At 47.7% G+C, this 19831-nt stretch overlaps 1 protein-coding gene across 2 annotated transcripts in view; it reads left to right on the top strand.

The window, feature by feature from the left end:
- The window catches only part of SBNO2 (strawberry notch homolog 2), an 86781-nt gene that overhangs the window by 46064 nt on the left and 20886 nt on the right, over positions 1–19831 (top strand). For both annotated transcript variants that reach the window (XM_033136505.1, XM_033136504.1), the window contains 13 exons: positions 1873–2031; positions 3866–3964; positions 6261–6357; positions 7475–7635; positions 8569–8702; positions 9618–9708; positions 11497–11640; positions 12900–13017; positions 14301–14406; positions 15053–15206; positions 16586–16762; positions 17574–17671; positions 19085–19167. In XM_033136505.1, coding sequence (XP_032992396.1) covers positions 1873–2031; positions 3866–3964; positions 6261–6357; positions 7475–7635; positions 8569–8702; positions 9618–9708; positions 11497–11640; positions 12900–13017; positions 14301–14406; positions 15053–15206; positions 16586–16762; positions 17574–17671; positions 19085–19167 — 1621 coding nt within the window. The remainder of the gene's footprint in view (positions 1–1872; positions 2032–3865; positions 3965–6260; positions 6358–7474; positions 7636–8568; positions 8703–9617; positions 9709–11496; positions 11641–12899; positions 13018–14300; positions 14407–15052; positions 15207–16585; positions 16763–17573; positions 17672–19084; positions 19168–19831) is intronic.

Genomic DNA, 19831 nt, shown 5'->3' with positions numbered 1-19831 from the left:
TTTATCACTTTTGGGAATACGGCAACTTGAGGAATTCCTGTGGTAATACAACCGATGGCACATTTTGGAAATGTCAGCAGGGTCTGGGATGGTTCCCGATTGGACGGGGGACCTCATGTTAAGATTGCCTGCATTGCAGGGGGTTGGACTAGATGGCCCTCACGGGTCCCTCCCAAGTCCCGGAAAGAAGCAGGATGCAGCTGTGCTTCAGTGATGAATCCTGCGCTTTTCAGGTTGAAGTCTGGCAGGTTCATTTGCAAGCATCCCCCGTTAAAGAAGTTCTCTGTTGTGGTTATGGTGGTTTTTTTTTTAAAAAAAGATGGTTTCTGGATTAATATTTTGAAAGAGAGGGGTGTGCATGTGTAATTCTGGAAAGCTGCTCCTTTTCTGTATATATATCTGTGTTTGTCTTGTGAGGGTTGTTGCTACTGGCTTTTTGCTTCTTCATTTCAGGGCATGGTTTGAAACTCTGGAAAGGTGGCATGCAAATGAAATTATGTCTCTCTCTCTGTGTGTACAAACACACACCACACTTGAGGCTCATGAATTCCCCCCTCTCCCCTTAAATTACTAGGTAGCTAAGGTGTGCACGCGGGTAGCTAAGGTAGCACTCAGGTGGCGCTGTGATCTAAACCACAGAGCCTAGGGATTGCCGATCAGGAGGTCATCGGTTCGAATCCCCGCAATGACGGGGTGAGCTCCCGTTGCTCGGTCCCTGCTCCTGCCAACCTAGCAGTTCGAAAGCACGTTAAAAGTGCAAGTAGATAAATAGGTACCGCTCCGGCGTTTCCGTGCGCTGCTCTGGTTCACCAGAATCGGCTTAGTCATGCTGGCCACGTAAGTTTTTATTTTTTTTAACAATCAACTTTTATTGAAAGTTTTGCACGTGAGATACAGTAAAAACCACACTGATCTAAGAAAGGAAAACAGAAAGAAAGTGGAGGAAAGGAAGAGAATAACGAAGGAAAGAAAGAAATAAAAAAGAGGGAAACGACAAAGTCCTCTTATCAAAATTGAAGTTCTGGTTTAAACAGGAGGTGGCCCTTATACAGAGTCAAATCGTTGGTCCATCTAGCCTATGCTGGTTTGTAGTGGCTCTCCAGGATTTCAGGCAGGGAGGGAACTGTTCGGTCGCCAACCTGGCATCCAGAGATCTCCACGTGGTCCCAGTTCAGAAAAGCGCACCTGGGGGATTTCTAGCACCGGTACCCGCAGATGCCCCGGGGGGGGGGTGGACCCTGACTCCTTCTGCATGCCAAGCACGTCCTCTGCCCCATAGGTGTAGCACCAGGAAGCTGGCATGTGACAAGGAACAACCAGAACATCCGGCGTTTAACTGGCGACGCTTTTTTTTCCTTAGTTGCTGTTTAGTTTTATTTTTAAACCCGTGCCTCTTTTAACTGCAAGCCGAGGGCAGCTTTTGACCCGCGCAAACAGCAGGCCCCGATCCTTCTCGTGACATCCTCTCCTTTTTGCAAATACAGAGCCTCCGACGCTCCCAGCGCCTCCCATCCAATTCTACCGGACGCATATTGCTGTTGCTGTTACTAAATTTATATACTAGTCTCCACCTGTAGATCTCAGGGTGGTTCACAACATTGGGAGGCGGGGTGCAAATCATGGAATAATGAGCGCATGATAAGTAAAACAGTCTCCGAAAACACTGTTAACAAAGCAGCAGTCTTACTTGGGAGGTTTTTAAGTAGAGGTTGGGTTAGGAGTCTTGAGTTGCGCTTCATGCATTGCTGGGGGTTGGGGTAGATGAGCTCTGGCAATCCCTCCCAACACTACGAGTAGTCTGTGATTCAGTGTTCTGGTGGGTGGCACAGCTGTATTTCAGCTGTATCTCTCTCTCTCTCTCCCTCCCTCCAGGATTCTACGTTCCCCACCGATCTCTCCAGCAACTCTCTCTTCTCCTCCCCGGCCGACTCCCTCTCGGACATCGCCGACGCTCAGGAATTCCTCCCCGCCGACAGCCTCAGCCGCGTGCCGACGATATGGGACATCACCCCGCAGCAGAACCAAATAGAGGTCTGTCCCCGGCCTTCCCACCCTTTGCTCTGTCGCAACGCCTTCCCGTAAACTTCACCCAACCTTCTGCAATAACTGGCAGCGGTGCTCCTAAAACCCATTCCATTGCCCCGTCTGGTGAAACCAGGCGCTTTCAGACTTGCCCGTACGAGCGGCACCAATCGGTGGGCCAGTTAATCAGCCTCCGCTGGCGACGATAGGAACAAAACCCGCAGCTACCTGCGGGCTTGACGCGGCTGGGCTTTGAAACGCACAAAACTTCCCCTGCTTTTCTCTCCCAACTTCCTGTTGGTAATTGTGACTCAGGCTTCCAGTAATGGAAGAGGCCTTTAAAAAAAGAAAGAAAGAAAGAAAGAAAACCGCCCTTTTTAAAAAAGGGAAATAATTACAGTGTGTTTGTGCCTGCCTAATGTTCCCATGTTTCACTTCTGCTTCAGGAATGCCTCGCAAGCCTCTCTCGTCTCAAGGCCGTTTTATAGCCATTTGGCTTCTGTAAAGTCTAAGGAAAAGGCACTTCGGTCTGGAATCTTTGTGGCTGTTATGGGTGTGTTTGTGTGTCTAGGGAGGGCTTGGAAGATGAAAATTCCCTGGGTGACTTTGATTACCCAAAGCCAAGGGCGAAGGAGCGCAGTTAGGTCGGTCACATCCTCGCGGACTAGAAACCAGATAGATGCACAATCTCTCTCTTTAAGACGCAATTACTACTGGCCCAGAAATGTTGGGAGCCGTAAGGTGATGAGGAAGGAAGAATTGGGGTTTAAGAATAATCAGTCATCATTACAGTGGTGCCTTGGTAGTCGGACGGCTTGGCTCCCGAACAAATCGGCTCCCAAACGCTGCAAACCTGGAAGTGAGAGTTCTGGTTGGCGAACGTTTTTCAGAAGCCGAACGTCCGACACAGCTTCCGATTGAGCGCAGGAAGCTCCTGCAGCTAATCGGAAGCCGTGCCTTGGTTTTTGAACTGTTTCGGGAGTCGAATGGACTCCCAGAACAGATTAAGTTCGAGAACCAAGGTACCACTGTATTAATAATAATAAATAATAATCGAAATAAATGCAATCAGAAAGGAAGAGTACTAGCGAAGTGTGGGGTTCATTGCTTATAGCTTGATTTATTTTACATGATATCCTTATTTTATTGCTCGCCCTTCATCCTAAATCGGGTCGAGGCAATCGCGAAACTATAATAATATATTATTTATACCCTGCCCATCCGGCTGGGTTTCCCCAGCCACTCTGGGCGGCTCCCAACAGAATATTAAAAACACGATAAAATATCAAACATTAAAAACTTCCCTGATGTCTTCTAAAAGTCAGATAGTTGTTTATTTCCCTGACATCCGACAGGAGGGCGTTCCACAAGGCGGGTGCCATTACCGAGAAGGCCCTCTGCCTGGTTCCCTGTATCTTGGCTTCTCGCAGGGAGGGAACTGCCAGAAGGCCCTCGGCACTGGACCTCGGCACACTCCTCTGTTGGCCCCTGAGACGGACAAATGCCGACCAGCATCTCCATTTGGTTTGCCCCTCCAGCTTTCTTAAGCTGGTCAGCAGAAGAGCTCCTTTATTGCATTTATCTCCCACAACGAAAGCAAAAATCTTTCAATATAGGACAACGAAAAAGAGAAGCAGTATCCCTATTGCATCTCCAACAGAAAGGTACCTTAGATAGCCCTTTTTAAAACAAACGTAATGGGGTCCAGTATATTCTAAATATTATTTTTTGTTGTGTGAGCCTCAATTTAAGGTCTGGGGTTTTATAATTTTGTAATAGCAGCTAAAATAGTTTCCCAAGCCTCTGTCTTTATTCTTCTCCTTCTTTCCCCTTTCCTCCTCAGCGATTGCCTCCAGATTTGGAAGGCTTAGAAGGGCTACAGGGCATGGACAGTCACCTCGCAGCTGCTCCTCAAGATACCTCTCTTCTTTCCACCGTTCAGGTGAGGGGCGGTTTTCTGCAGGGTCTCGGAGACTCATTTCGAGACACCGTTGTCTTTTCCAGAACCGATGAATGCCATAATAGACTCTGCAGCCTGTTCTGACGCCACATTTTAGAATGGTACCTACACACAGCTGAGTGCGTCAGGCTTTCCTCACTGGTTCACAACCATATATTTGTACCATTCCCAATACTCTGCTTTTATTAAACACGGTCCTGGGAACTTGGGTAATACTACCTTGAGCTGGAATCCGTTTTAACTTTGCGTTAATCTAAAGAAATACACAACCTACATACCAAAATGATGATTGTTTCCAGAGGCGAATAACAGACAGTCATATCTAATTCATGGCCATCGTTTTATACATACAAAAGATGCACAAAGCAGTAAAAAAAAAACAACAACCCTCCAAGCCTCTATCCAGTAAGGAGACCTTACAGGCATTTAGGAAATACTATCCAAAATAGATATCCCGTTGCTCAGTCCCTGCTCCTGCCCACCTAGCAGTTCGAAAGCACGTCAAAGTGCAAGTAGATAAATAGGTACCGCTCCGGCGGGAAGGTAAACGGCGTTTCCGTGCGCTGCTCTGGTTCGCCAGAAGCGGCTTAGTCATGCCGGCCACATGACCCGGAAGCTGGACGCCGGCTCCCTCGGCCAGTAAAGCAAGATGAGATCCACAACCTCAGAGTCGTTCATGACTGGACCTAACGGTCAGGGGTCCCTTTACCTTTATCCAAAACAGAGGCAGTGAAACTTGAAGAGACTGGCTGGGTGATGACTGTTTTAAAAACTTCCTTTCAACGTGGGGACCACAAAGCGTTATGCAGAACACTAAACATTCATATTGTTAACCACTAACGCGGCAATCCTGCACACCTACCTGGGAGTAAGCCCAGTTTATCTCTGGGGCTTACTTCCCAGTAGGCAGGCATATGATTGCAGTGTAAGTGACCCAGATGCTGAGAAGGGAGATTCCAGCGTATCAAACAAAATAATTTAGGGCAGAACATGTATACTAACAGTGGGATGCAGGTGGCGCTGTGGGTTAAACCACAAGAGCCTAGGGCTTGCCGATCAGAAGGTCGGCGGTTCGAATCCCTGCAATGACGGGGTGAGCTTCCGTTGCTCGGTCCCAGCTCCTACCAACCTAGCAGTTTGAAAGCACGTCAAAGTGAAAGCTCCAGCGGGAAGGTAAACGGTGTTTCCGTGCGCTGCTCTGGTTCGCCAGAAGCGTCTGAGTCATGCTGGCCACATGAACCGGAAACTGTGCGCCAGCTCCCTCGGCCAGTAAAGCGAGATGAGCGCCGCAACCCCAGAGTCGTCTGCGACTGGACCTAACGGTCAGGGGTCCCTTTACCTTTATGTATACTAACAACCCCAGGTGAAACAGGCCATTCCCCAAATTACTTTGATAACGGGCTTCAAAATGGGAGATGTTAACAGGCACACTAATACCCGGTCTGCTTGGAGGTCACAAGACACGGCACAAAAGGAAAAAGGGGTTGGTTTTGCAGGAGGGATGGGGGAAGCAAGCTCAGATTCTTGTTTCTGATTTTAGAGTTGTCCTGTAACAACCATTGATTGATTTGGTTTGTTGTATTTCTAGGCCGCTTTTCGTTCAAACGAATCTCAAAGCAGCTCACAAAGGATAACGTAATAAAACAGAATGGCTCAGTCGGTAGAGCGTGAGACTCTTGATCTCAGGGTCGTGAGTTCGAGCCCCACATTGGGCAAAATATTCCTAGACTAGATGGCCCTCGGGTGTCCCTTCCAACTCTATACAGTTCTGGGATTATATGAAATACAGAATAAATCACATAATGTGATTAACGTCACTGATAAAACGATAAAACGATTACAATATATAAAACGCTGTGAATGAAACAGGAACTAGGTAATAAATTACAGCAAAACCCCATCTTACACGACTGACAGATCAATACGGCATTTATAATCTGCGGAACAGTATTAACAACATGAGCAAAATAGCAACTAAGAGAAACTGAGCTAAGCACCGCGAGGTTGATCGGTGGCTGCTAGCCGCAATGGAGGCACAATCGGAGGCAGCGATGCTTCCGAATCCCAGTTGCTGGAAACTGCAGGAGGGGGGAGAGTCGCTCTTGGGTTCGAATCCTGCTCGCGGGGTTTTCCATCGGGGCATCTGGTCTGCCGCCGTGAGAGCAGGATGCCGGGGTTAGATGGACTCTTCTTAATGCTCCTCCTGGCTTGCATTCCATGGAAGGTGCCTGCCTAACATGTTTGTGACTCTCCCGTTCCCCCCCTCTTTCCGTTCCAGTCCCAAACTCAGGTAGAGGAGGAGGAAGAAGGGGACGACGACGAAGCGGAGGAGCTGGGCCACGCAGAGACGTATGCCGACTACGTCCCTTCCAAATGTAAGAAGGGCGCAAGGCCCTTGCCTTGATAAATTACATTATTAATAACAACAACAACAACAATAATAATAATAATAATAATTTATTTATACCCTGCCCTGTCCGTTCCAAAACAAAAGCATTCCAAAACCAAGGTGCGCTTCCCCATAGAAAGTGATGCAAAACGGATTATTCCGTTCCAGACTTTTAAAAACAACCCCTGAAAAAGCAATTTAACATGAATTTTATTATCTAACGAGACCACTGATCCATAAAATGAAAGCAATAATCAATGTACTGTACTACAAAATAAATAAGACAGTATTGTAGATGATAAAAATTATTTTTTTTTCTTAGCTGCACTGATGATAGTCCTTGTTTGGATATTGGGGGGGGGGGGGGCTTTTATCCATATCCGCAGCCACACAATCAATCAATCCATCAGTAGCTGGTCTGGGTTCCACACAGTCACGAAAACAGATGAACCGATGAGCCTCAAAAACAAAAATGCAAAATAAATAGCAAAAACAAAAGCGCCAAACTCAATCCGTTCCGGAAGTCCATTTGACTTGCGAAATGTTCGAAAACCGAGGCGCGGCTTCTGATTGGCGCAGGCACCCCATCGCCAACAGCCACATCGGACGTTCGGCTTCTGAAAAACATTCAAAAACCGGAACACTTGCTTCCGGTTTTTCAGTGTTTGGGAACCAAGGCGTTTGACTACCAAGGCGTTTGAGAACCACTGTAGTATTATTATTAATCATCACCCTCCCTTATGCAATTTGGAGAAGAAGAAGAAGAAGAAGAGTTTGGATTTGATATCCCGCTTTTTACTACCCGAAGGAGTCTCAAAGCGGCTAACATTCTCCTTTCCCTTCCTCCCCCACAACAAACACTCTGTGAGGTGAGTGGGGCTGAGAGACTTCAGAGAAGTGTGACTAGCCCAAGGTCACCCAGCAGCTGCATGCGGAGGAGTGGAGACACGAACCCGGTTCCCCAGATTACGAGTCTGCCGCTCTTAACCACTACACCAAACTGGCTGGAGAAGGTTAATCGCAAAAACACAGTGCTGCCACCGCGGGGAGCAGGGGTGACAAACGTCAAAACAGCTGATGATCCCCCCCTTTCACTTTTCCAGCCAAGCTGGGGAAGCAGCACCCCGACCGAGTGGTGGAGACGAGCACCCTCTCCAGCGTCCCCCCTCCGGACGTCACCTACACCCTCTCCCTCCCCGGCTCAACCGCTGACAACGGATTACTCTCTGCACTACAGCTGGAAGCGATTACCTACGCCTGCCAGGTATGTGGGAAGCGATTACCTTCGCCTGCCAGGTATGCGGGAAGCGATTATTTAGGCCTGCCAGGTATGCAGGAAGCCATACCAGAGCTTTTTGAAGTTCCAGTTAGGTTTGTAATAGCAACATACGAAGCTGCGTTTTACTGGCCCGTCTAGTTCCCGATTGTCAGTGCTGACCGACGCTGGTTTAGCCCAGGGGTCTGCAACCTGCGCCCCACGGGGGCAGTTTAACCAGACCACGAGCCGCCCCCGAACCGAGCCGCCCACACGGCGAGTCCCCACGCGCTTGCGCTAAAGTGGCACAGCGCAGGGACTCGCTTCTGCGGCGCCGGAAATCGCAAGCTCGCGATCCGGCCCATGGAGAGATCTCCGCCGGGAGTTGACCGGCCCAGGGAGGTAAAACCTTGCTGACCCCTGCTTTAGCTGTTTAGAATTGGGCACACTTAACTGGTTTTTAATGTCGGGCGCTTTGGGCCACTCTGCGAGAGGAAGCGACCCACAGATATAAATAAATGAGTAGTAGCAGTATTCTGTGCTGCGTGCAGGAGGTGGAAGAATTCCTCTGTTTAGAAGAGGCGTTCTCTCCTGAGAGCGAGGAGTGCCTCTCCTTCGATCAGGGAGGGGGAAACCTGCCCCCCCGATACAATTAGAGGAATTTAGGAGAGACATTCTCTCCTAAGAGCGAGGAATGCTGCTCCTTTGATCAGGGACGGGGAAACTTGTATCCCTCCAGATATAATTAGAGGAATTTAGAAGAGGCATTCTCTCCTGAGAGCGAGGAATGCCTCTCCTTCGATCAGGGACAGGGAAACCAGTGACTGCCTCTGGCTCTACAGCTTCTGCAAGGCTGTGCCCCCACCCCTGCAGTGTGCCGCCACCCCTCACCTCCTAACCCCCCCCCCACCACCACCTGCTTTCCCTTTCCCGGACCTGCAGCAACACGAAGTCCTGCTCCCCAACGGACAGAGAGCCGGCTTCCTCATCGGGGACGGTGCCGGCGTCGGGAAAGGCCGGACGGTCGCAGGGATCATCTTCGAAAACTACCTAAAGGGGAGGAAAAAGTCACTGTGGTGAGTGTGCAAGGCGTGTTTCGGAGGTTCGGGCATTCAACCGGGATCTCTCTTGGAGCTCTGGAGGCATAATAATAATAATAATAATATTTTTTATTTATACCCCGCCCTTCCCCACCAAACTGGACTGAGGCTGTCGCGCCTGCAGGAATTGCATCGTGGTGTTTATCTTCTGAGCAGCCATTTTGCTGGGTTTTTTGGGGGTGGGGAGGGAGAACAGATGGTGGTATCTTAATTATGTCACGAGGCAGGACATTCCCGTTTCTCATCACCAGATTATCACTCCCAACAAGGCTCCCCGAGGCTTGCATTGTATTAAGCAGAGGGTGGGGAGATTGGGAACCTTTTCATTTTACTTACTGCATTTCTATACTACCTTTTTTATTCCAAGTATACAGTAGCTCAAGGTGGTGTACGTGCTTCTGCTCCTCCACATTTCATCCTCACAACAACCCTGTGAGGGAGGGATTCGAACCCTGGTCTCCCCAGGTCATCGTCTTAACACTATCACACCACAGAGGCTCTCAAGTGGAAACAAGGCACACAAATGTATATCATAGAGAGGAAATTTATTGCAAAATATATTTGAGAGTCAGCGTATTGTAGTGTTCAGAGTGCCAGATTTTCTCCCGGCAGAGACCAGGGTTCAAATCGCACACTCGGCCATGAAGCTCGCTGGGTGACCTGGAGGAGGGAGGACCGTACCTGCCTCTCAGCCTAGCCTACTTCGCAGGGTTGTTGTGAGGATAAAAAGGGGAAAGGGCTGTGCTTTCTTCTGGGCAGCCTCTCGGGGGCCGCATTCCAGCAATGAGGAGGGCCAGAGACGAAAGCAAGCGGGGTTGTTACCTTAGTACCGTGTCTGTGCTGATCCGCAGATCCTTCTAGGTCTTTACGCTCCCTGTTCTCGTTTGCCAGGTTCAGCGCCTCGAACGATCTCAAGTACGATGCCGAGAGGGACCTGAAGGATATCGACGCACCTGACATTCCTGTGCATGCTTTAAACAAGGTACGGAGCCATCTCTCTCTCTCTCTCTCTCAATAGTTTTTATTAGATTTTACAAATTCCTTGACACTCAGCATCACAAGTAATAAAAGTCACACTAGGTTCTTCTGAATCTCAAGACTTACCTCCTCCCCTCTGTGGGTTTTTAGGTAACTTTTCCAACTGCATGTCATAAGTCAGGGGTCAGCAGACTTTTTCAGCAGGGGGCCGGTCCACTGTCCCTGACCTTGTGGGGGGCCGGACTATATTTTGAAAAAAAAATATGAACGAACTCCTATGCCCCACAAATAACCCAGAGATGCATTTTAAATCAAAGGACACATTCTACTCATGTAAAAACATGTTGATTCCTGGACCGTCTGCTGGCCAGATTTAGAAGGCGATTGGGTCGCATCCGGTCCCCGGGCCTTAGTTTGGGGATCCCTGTTACAAGTCCATCTAATTTGCAATCCTCCACTGTGTCTAAAATCTATGTATCGTTGCAAGAGTTAATTTAAAACCTGCCAAAGAGTTCAAGTGTTTGCAGAAGCATCTTCCAGCAGTTGCATACCTTTATAGATGCAATTATATGTGTCAGGGTGCTGCCCTCACCTCAAGGCAAAGAGCTGCCAGGGCTTTATCGGTATCGCGAGCCCCCGCCCCAACTGCTTAGCAATTCATCTTCCTCCAGTGAGGAAAGCAGTGATCCCTCTAGTGGGGAGGGAGAGACGGGACCGGGAAGTAGGAGTCAGGGCTCTGACAGGGAAGGAGAGCCCTCGCACCAATCAGAGGCTGGAGGGGAGACACCTCTTCCATCTCCCTATTTGCGCAGGGGGGGAAGGACGCAGAGGGGGTAGGCGGGGGTTCCGCATCCCGCAGCTTTTATGCTGGGCAAAGAACCAGAAGGGGTCTTTCCCGGACTCTGGCGAAGGATGAGATGTACTTTTTGTTGCTGCATTGTACATACAGTGGTGCCCCGCTAGACGAATGCCTCGCTAGACAAAAAACTCACTAGACGAAGGCATTCGTCTAGCGGGAGGCTGCCCCGCAAGACGAAAAATTTTCGTCTTTTTTTTTCGTCTAGCAAAAACCGCGGTTACATTGCTGCTTCGCTAGACGAATGACCCGCTAGACGAAAATACTCGCAGAACGAATTATTTTCGTCTAGCGGTGCACCACTGTATCTACACAATAAAGAAACTTAGTTTAGGAACCTCTGAGTCAGGCTGGTTACTCATGAGCAATTCTCTTTTATTGTCCATTCTCTTTTATTGTCCACTATACAGTACGCTGCGTGAACGCGTGTTGTCCCCCCTTTTGGACGGTTTGAAACCGCAGCAGGGTGGGAGTGTTGGATTCTGTCTCTCTGACATTGACCAAGAGGTGACTGCGGGGGTAGCTGAGTTTTTGGCAGCAGTGCTTCAAGGAGTACTTTAACAGGACGAAATTCTAGATTTTACTAATACACACGTACAATCAGCCTATGAGTTCAATTGTTGTTTCTTTGTGTATATATATTTTAAAGTTTCTGTATGTGATTTTTTCTCTCTCAATTTTACATGTAAGTGCCTAATAAAGGTTTGATAAGTACTCATGAGCAATCACTGAACCACCTTACAATATGCAAGTTGTTCATATGTCGCGAGATTGTATAAGTCTTCAATCCAGTCGGAGAAGGGAGCTGCATTATTCTTATTCCACCCCCGCTTGCCGAAATGCTTCCAAGCCAGAGATCCTGCCAGTTCCGCACCCCCCGCCCAAAAAATCCGGCTGCTTAATTTCCTCTCTCTGTCCCCCCCCCCCCGACCATAGATTAAATACGGCGACACAGCTACCTCGGAAGGAGTCTTATTTGCCACTTACTCTGCCCTCATCGGCGAAAGCCAAGCCGGTGGCCAGCACAGGACCCGCTTGAAGCAGATTCTGGATTGGTGCAAGGAAGATTTTGATGGTGTTGTATCCTAAGAGAAATAAACCGGGCTCTGTGCGTGTCGTTTGCGCATGCATGTCTTTCTGATGGTGCAACGCTCCATGCCTCTCATTTTAGCTCCGAAGGGCCTTCCATTGCATATTTCCTTGCAAAGGGGGGGGGTAGCTTAAAATATCTGCCGCTGCGTAATTTTTATTTTTATTTTTTTATTTGAAATAATATTTATTGGTTTCGTAGAATAAATGGCACAATTAAATTTTGAAATAGAACAAGATGCGTCCGAATCTTAGGACTTCGCTCCTCCCCTCCGTGGGTCCTTTAAGCATCTTAGGTAAAGTTAAAGTGACCCCTGACTGTTAGGTCCAGTCGCGGACGACTCTGGGGTTGCGGCGCTCATCTTGCGTTAATGGCCAAGGGAGCCGGTGTACAGCTTCCGGGTCATGTGGCCAGCATGACTAAGCCGATTCTGGCGAACCAGAGCACCGCACGGAAACGCCGTTTACCTTCCCACCGGAGCGGTACCTATTTATCTACTTGCACTTTGACGTGCTTTCAAACTGCTAGGTTGGCAGGAGCAGGGACTGAGCAATGGGAGCTCGCCCCGTCATTGCGGGGATTCGAACTGCCGACCATCTGATCGGCAAGCCCTAGGCTCTGTGGTTTAACCCACAGAGCCACCGACGTCCCTTTTAAGCATCTTACTCAACTGCATATTATAGTTCATCTGGATTATAGTCCTCCAATGTTTCCAAAGCCTTTGTAACGTTGCAAGAGTTATTCAGAGCATGCCAACGAGTTCAAGTGTTTACAGCTTTCTTTCAAATACCGTATTGGCCCGAATATAAGCCGCACCTTTAAAATTGGGGGGGGGGGGGAGAAAAAAAGTAAAAATAGCCGAATATAAGCCGCTCCATTCCTCGCTGCTCCTGGCTGCATATTGGGGAGAGGGGCGCCTTTCCCTTTCCAGCCTTGGGGGAGAGGATGGGAGACTACACAGGGGGCGGGTGCCGCTTTGCCACGCTCCTGGCTGCATACCGTAAGGTCGTGAATATCAGCCTAACTTTTCAGAGTTGGAATTTGGGGGGGGGGGAGTGGGGCTTATATTCAGGCCAATATGGTACAATCAATACTTGAAGTTTTTGTCCTCCTGATTCCTGATTTTCGCAGTCAATCTGGTCACCTGTGCACCGTCAAGTAGTTTTCATCTGCCGGTCCAGCTACGTACCGGTAAATTGACCAGCTACTTGCATTCCCCCTTCTGTCCTTAACGAATGCCTGCTTCCAGATTGTGTTTGATGAATGCCACAAAGCCAAAAATGCCAGCTCTACCAAGATGGGCAAAGCAGTATTGGACCTGCAGAACAAGCTGCCTCTCGCTAGGGTGGTTTATGCCAGTGCCACAGGTGAGTTTGGGGCGACGGCGGGGGGGGGGGGGGAGGGTTGCTTTGAGAACCTATAAGTGGGGGGGGGGCACAGGGTATGCCCTTCATGGGCTGGTATCGTGATCACGCAGCTCAAAGTCAGAGTTGACTCACTCTCGTAGCAAAAACACAACCTGCACAGGCTTGGCTGAATGTCATGCCAAATGAGCAGAGCGGCTCCTTCCTTTTGGCAGCTGCTGGATCCTCCCAGGGCAAACATGTCTGTCCTCCAAATAAGGGGGCAACAAATAATAATACAACAATAATTTATTACTTATACCCCGCCCATCTGGCCGGGCCTCCCCTGCCACTCTGGGCGGCTCCCAGCAGAATATTGAAAACACGATAAAACGTCAAACATTAAAAACTTCCCTAAACAGGGCTGCCTTCAGATGTCTTCTAAAAGTCAGGTAGTTGTTTATTTCCTTGACATCTGGTGGGAGGGGGTTCCACAGGGCGGGCGCCACCACTGAGAAGGCCCTCTGCCTGGTTCCTGGTAACTTCCCTTCTGCAAGTAGGGGAACCCCCAGAAGGCCCTCGGAGCTGGACCTCAGTGAACGATGGGGGTGGAGACGCTCCTTCAGGTATACTGGGCCAACGCCATTTAGGGCTTTCAAGGTCAGCACCAACACTATGAATTGTACTCGGAAACGTACTGGGAGCCAATGTAGGTCTTTCTGGACTGGGGCTATATGGTCTCGGCGGCCGCTCCCAGTCACCAATCTAGCTGCCGCATTCTGGATTAGTTGTGGTTTCCGGGTCACCTTCAAAGGTAGCCCCATGGAGAGCGCATTGCAGTAGTCCAAGCTGGAGATAACCAGAGCATGCACCACTCTGGCAAGACAGTCTGCGGGCAAGGAGGGTCTCATCCTGCATTCCAGGCGGAGCTGGTAGACAGCTGCCCTGGACACAGAATTGACCTGTGCCTCCATGGACAGCTGTGAGTTCAAAACGACTCCCAGGCTGCGCTCCTGGTTCTTCAGGAGCACAGTGACCCCATTCAGGACCAGGGAGTCCTCCACACCTGCCCGCCCCCCCCATCCCCCAAAAACAGTACTTCTGTCTTGTCAGGATTCAACCTCAAAGTAAACAAGAGTCACAAGATTGCATGGGAGGAGTCAGCAGTGATGCCAAACATGCAAGCAGGAGAAAACGGGTGATTTGGAAAGGAAAGAAGGGAATTCGGTGGAGGGGTATTAGAGGTAGTGATTGGTCAGGTTGCATTAAACTTTTTCTGACCTCTAAGCATCTTGTGCTCTTGACAGGTGCCTCCGAGCCAAAGAACATGATTTACATGAGCCGGCTTGGTATTTGGGGTGACGGGACCCCTTTCCGATCATTTGAAGACTTCCTATCGGCCATCGAGAAGCGGTATGTTTGGGGAAGCTGCGGTGGTTTTCCATCTCCTTCGTTCCTTCCCGTCACTATGAGAATTTCGAATTATACAACTGAACAGAATCGCAATTTTTAAAACCAACCTGAACTACAGACCTGACATATTCCCCACCTCCCTTACCAACAAAATTATTTTGGTTTGTGGTTAGTTTGGCCGAGGACAAACTGTGTTTGGTTCAAGTGAAAGTTTATGGAAGGAAGTTGAGATCAACCCGTGGTTTCTCGACCTAGGTAGTTGTTTCTATAAACCGTGGTTTACTTAACCAAGGTTTCTGGCTTGCACGTAGCAACAAATTGCGGTTAGTTGAAACCAGGAAGCACGTAGGAAACTACCTTCAATTTTTATTTTGCTTCAGGCTGTTTGGGGCTGCGGAGCGTTGTTCTCAAGGAGTATTATTTCCTATCCCCTTCCTTTTCCTCTCCACAATTTTTTCAGTGAATTTTGCGAGCATTTTCAGACCCACACATAGAAAAAGTGGGTTACAAATGATCAGAAGCAAACAGACATCGCCATTTGAGCCGTGATGGTTTGATGGGCATGGACAGAGGCGGGCGGGGAGTCCTGTTCGGAAGTTTGGCCGTCTTTCCTCTTCCTCAACGACTGCTTTGGTCTCCCGCACAGGGGTGTCGGTGCAATGGAGATTGTCGCCATGGACATGAAAGTGAGCGGGATGTACATCGCTCGGCAGCTCAGCTTTTCGGGGGTCACCTTCAGGATAGAGGAAATCCCACTGGACCCAGAGTATAAGCTTGTCTACAACAAGGCAGCTCAGCTGGTAAGGAGGGAGTTTATGTGTAGGTTAAAATTTCTGGAGCGTTATGTTAAAATAGGACATAAGTAGGTAGAATTGTAATTAAGGTTTTTTTTTTAATGAAAATAAGATTATGATTAGGAGGTATAGTTAATTAGGTAGATAAGTTTTAAAGAAGTTTTTAAAGATGTTACAAAGTTACTACAGTATATTTGAAATGAACGCAGAAGAGAGGGTGTGAGGAAGTCCACCAAATAGGATTTGAATAAGTTTGGAATATTTTGATGAAATTTTTTTTTGGTTTTTTTTTTTTAATTAGATGTCTTTTTGTATTGTATTTGTAGATGTTGTGTAGTTGTATTTTGTATGTGTATTTTGAATGTCTTTATTTTGAAAATCTTTAAGTGCTTCCTGCAGCCAATCAGAAGCCACGCCTTGGTACCACTGTAAATGGTGAAACAGATTTTTTTTTAAAAAAAAAAACACAACATAATTGTTATTTATTAAATTAAATCCATAGTCTTTAATACATGTACAACTTTGTATATTCACACCATTAGATGTTAGTTTATACTTATAAATGCACATGCTCTTTTTATATTAATTAAACTAGACAAAAAGATATATTAAAGTAATAATTCACAAATCTAAATTCCACTAAACTAAATTATATAGATATAAATGCCGACTTCCCATCCTTTCCCAAAGTACTTTACATTTTACAGTGTTGAATGTACTTAAATCTCTTACTTTATTCTTACTATAATTTCTAGGACTTTCTTATAACATTTCGTACCATATATCCTTATATAATAATATATAATTTATACAAGTCATTCAAGTGCTGCCATGGAAACTATATTATTATCTTTTTCTAAATATTTCTTGGACATATCCCATTTTTGTACAAATAGTTGTTTTGTATTTCCCCTTAGTGCATTTGTCAATTGAGCCAACTCTGTCTAATAATTTATTCTGCCATTCCTTTAGTGTTGGTACTTTCCCCCCTTTCCAGTTTGATGCGATTAATAACCGGGCAGCGGCTGTTGCATATAAAAAGATTTCCCTTACATTTTTTGAGATAAAACAAAATAAAATAAAAAATTCCTTCCAGTAGCACCTTAGAGACCAACTAAGTTTGTTCTTGGTAGGAGCTTTCGTGTGCATGCACACTTCTTCAGATACATTTTTTGGGGATGTCACTGCTTAGGATTCCAAGAAGGAAAGTCTCTGGTTTCCTTGCGAAGGTTAATTTAAAGATCTTTTTCATCTCATCATAGATGAGATTCCAAAACTCTTAAATTTTTTCGGCAGGTCCACAACTTATGGTACATATCTCCTCCTGTACTTTAAACGGTAAAACAGAAAAATTAATTTCTCTCTCTCTCTCTCTCTCTCTTTAGTGGGCAGAAGCCCTGGGGGTTTTCCAGAAAGCTGCCGACCTGATTGGCTTAGAGTCCCGGAAATCTTTGTGGGGTCAGTTCTGGTCTGCCCACCAGCGCTTCTTCAAGTACCTTTGCATTGCTGCAAAGGTCCGGCGTCTCGTCGAGTTGGCAAAGGAGGAACTGAACAAGGGCAAGGTGAGACAGAGAATTTCCCTGAAGTCTTTGATGAGCTATATGTTTGCTGGAGGCGCTGAGAGACCGCACGGGGGTAGGAAACCCTCCTAAAGAAACTATTGTTTGTCGCCCAACATTAACGCTGCCGAATATTTTTTGATGTTAACCAGTTTTGTCAGAAGAATAGTCTGGGTATATGATCCTGGAAGCTCAAATAGTAATTGCAACTCGGCTGAAAATTTGACCCTTGGTACCACTCACTTTAGGGATGCGGGTGGCGCTGTGGGTTAAACCACAGAGCCTAGGGCTTGTCGATCAGAAGGTTGGTGGTTCGAATCCCTGCGATGGGGTGAGCTCCCGTTGCTCAGTCCCTGCTCCTGCTAACCTAGCAGTTCGAAAGCACGTCAAAGTGCAAGTAGATAAATTGGTACCGCTCTGGCAGGAAGGTAAACGGCATTTCCATGTGCTGCTCTGGTTCGCCAGAAGCAGCTTTGTCATGCTGGGGTCTCTTCCAGCTCTTATGATTCTATGATTATGATTCAAACTCCACCACAATAGCACCCTCCAAACCCTCCTTGCTAAAACTCCCAACTCTCAAAGTTCAGTGCAAAGGCTCATGAAATTGCGCTCGCAAAGGATTCTGGGATTGTGCTAGCCGCTCTTTTGCGCCATTTTGGGGGGCTGGTTTTTTGTGTGTCAAGCGCCGGGTTCACAAACCCAGAAGTGGCTTTTAAGCGCCACTTCCAGGTTTGTGAACGCCTGTAAATGGGGAGCTGAGCCGTACAGAATCTTTACCAAACAGTCCCTCTCTCGGTCCCCCCCCCCTCCGCAGTGCGTCGTGATCGGACTGCAGTCAACAGGCGAAGCCCGAACTCGGGAGGTCCTGGACGAGAGCGAGGGGCAGCTGACCTGCTTCGTATCTGCTGCCGAGTGAGTTTCTGCGCATCCGGGGAAGGTGGGCCTGTTTCTCGCCGCGGCCTCCCAGAACCCAGCATTTTGGAGGCTGGGCGCTTCCCCCCCCAAACTCTCTCACCTGGGCTGGGCTTTACCCCCGTGCAAAGAAGCGGTGGCTTCTCGGTGGTGGTGCCCTCTGATCCAATGTCAAGGAAATGAGTATACAACTTTTAGAAGACATCTGAAGGCAGCCCTGCTAAGGGGAAGCTTTTTAGGGTCAAATGTTCTATTATGCTTTTTATATATGTTGGGAGCTGCCCAAAGTGGCTGGGGGCAACCCAGTAATATGGGTGGGGTACAAATAATGAAATTATCATTATCATTATTATTATTATTATTATTATTATTATTATTTTTTATTAAGTTCTGCCACTGTTTTCTAATATCTACTGGGACCGCATGCCCCCAGGTTATCGCTGTCGGTTCTACCCCTTTCCTCTTTCCTAACCCCCATCTCCCCTTTATAAATGGATGTTGGCTTGGTTCTGCCTCTACATTATCAAAAATACTTTCTTTTTTCGGAGTGGGGAGGGGGAGTGTTTGTTCCCATCCAATCACATGCACTCACTATCTGTCTCGCTGACCAGCGTTTGTGTCCCAGGAGCAGGGCGGGGTAGCGTTGGGTGAGATCGGGGCGAGGTGCGTACCCATAGAAGCCCCTATTTTGCCCCCATTTGCATCAAGTGACCCCCCCTCCTCATTTGTCCATGCATCCTTCCTTACTTTCCCCATCTCCCCCTCCCTGATTTTTTTTTTTTTTACCCTATCCACGTGTCAAGTCTCTCGCCCTTTTGGGTATACTTGGTCACACAGATGCGTCGCCCCCAAGTCAGACTTGCTTTGCTCAGAACGGGTTCAAAAATAAATAAATAAACCAATCAGATTTTTCATGGCCCAGGCTGTTTTCCATCAGCCACACTCACTGCCCCCTTCCAGCCCCAAAACCTCTCCTCCCTCTCTGCTCCCCAAACCCAGTATGACTCCTAAGCTCCTTCCAACTACTGGGCACAAAAAAAACCTCCCACCCTTCCAAAGGCAGTTTTCTGATTCGCTCAGCAAACCTGCCGCAGTCCCTCCACCGCCGCCTGGCCTTCGTATTAGAACTTCCAGACATTCTGTGACGTCACACCAGCTTAGCCAATGGGCTGTCAGAAAGAAGCCAAGCGGCAGGATGCTTGTAGCTGCGCTTCCAATCCCAAACAGGTTGTGGGTTTTTTGGGGGGGTTCTTTGGGTGTTTCTGTTTTGCTTTCAAGTTTCGTTTAGTCTCTGTGTCCTTCCCCTTTGGGTTTACCTCTTTTCTTTTTTTAAATAAATAAATACAGTCAGCGACGGTTCGGCTCCTCCTGGCCGTTAAGAGTAAAATCTCTGCATCTCCCAACTTTTTTCAGAGGCGTCTTCCTCTCACTAATTAAGAAGCACTTTCCTTCAACCAAACGAAAAAGAGAGAGAGGAACTGGCATTAAGAGAAAACGTAAGACCCGACCCCCGGCACTCTCCCCTCCCCTCCCCTCCCGAAACCTCATCCCCTCTCCCCCCACGCCCTCCTTGCGGTGCAGTCGCAATCTGCGGCGCTCCGCCCACCCCGTTTCTTCCCTTGCTTCCCTCCCCACCCACCCCATCGCCAGCCTCCACTTGTGGTCTTTCGCCACCCCATCTCCCTTTTCTTTCTATTTCTTTCTGTTTCTTTATTTCTACAGTGGTACCTTGGTTCTCAAACTTAATCCATTCCGGAATTCCGTTCCAAAACCGAGGCACGCTTTCCCATAGAAAGTAACGCAAAACGGATCGATCCGTTCCAGACTTTTAAAAACAACCCCTAAAACAGCAATTTAACATGAATTTTGCTATCTAACGAGGCCATCGATCCCATAAAATGAAAGCAGTAATCAATGTACTGCACTATAAAATAAATAAGACAGTGCTGTAGATGATGAAATTTAAAATTAATTTTTTTACTTACCTGCGCCGAAGATAGTCATTGTTTGGATGGGTTTTTTTATCCATTTCCGCAGTCACACAATCAGTCAATCAAACTGGGTTCCACACAGTCACAAATGAACCGGAAAAGCCTCAAAAACAAAAATGCAAAATAAACAGCAAATACAAAAGTGCCAAACTTAATGCGTTCCATTTGA

Source organism: Lacerta agilis, chromosome 18, assembly GCF_009819535.1.
Source record: "Lacerta agilis isolate rLacAgi1 chromosome 18, rLacAgi1.pri, whole genome shotgun sequence".
Classification (NCBI taxonomy): Eukaryota; Metazoa; Chordata; class Lepidosauria; order Squamata; family Lacertidae; genus Lacerta; species Lacerta agilis.
The sequence above is the reverse complement of the archived record's forward strand: the minus strand, read 5'-3'. Positions and strand labels throughout refer to the sequence as shown.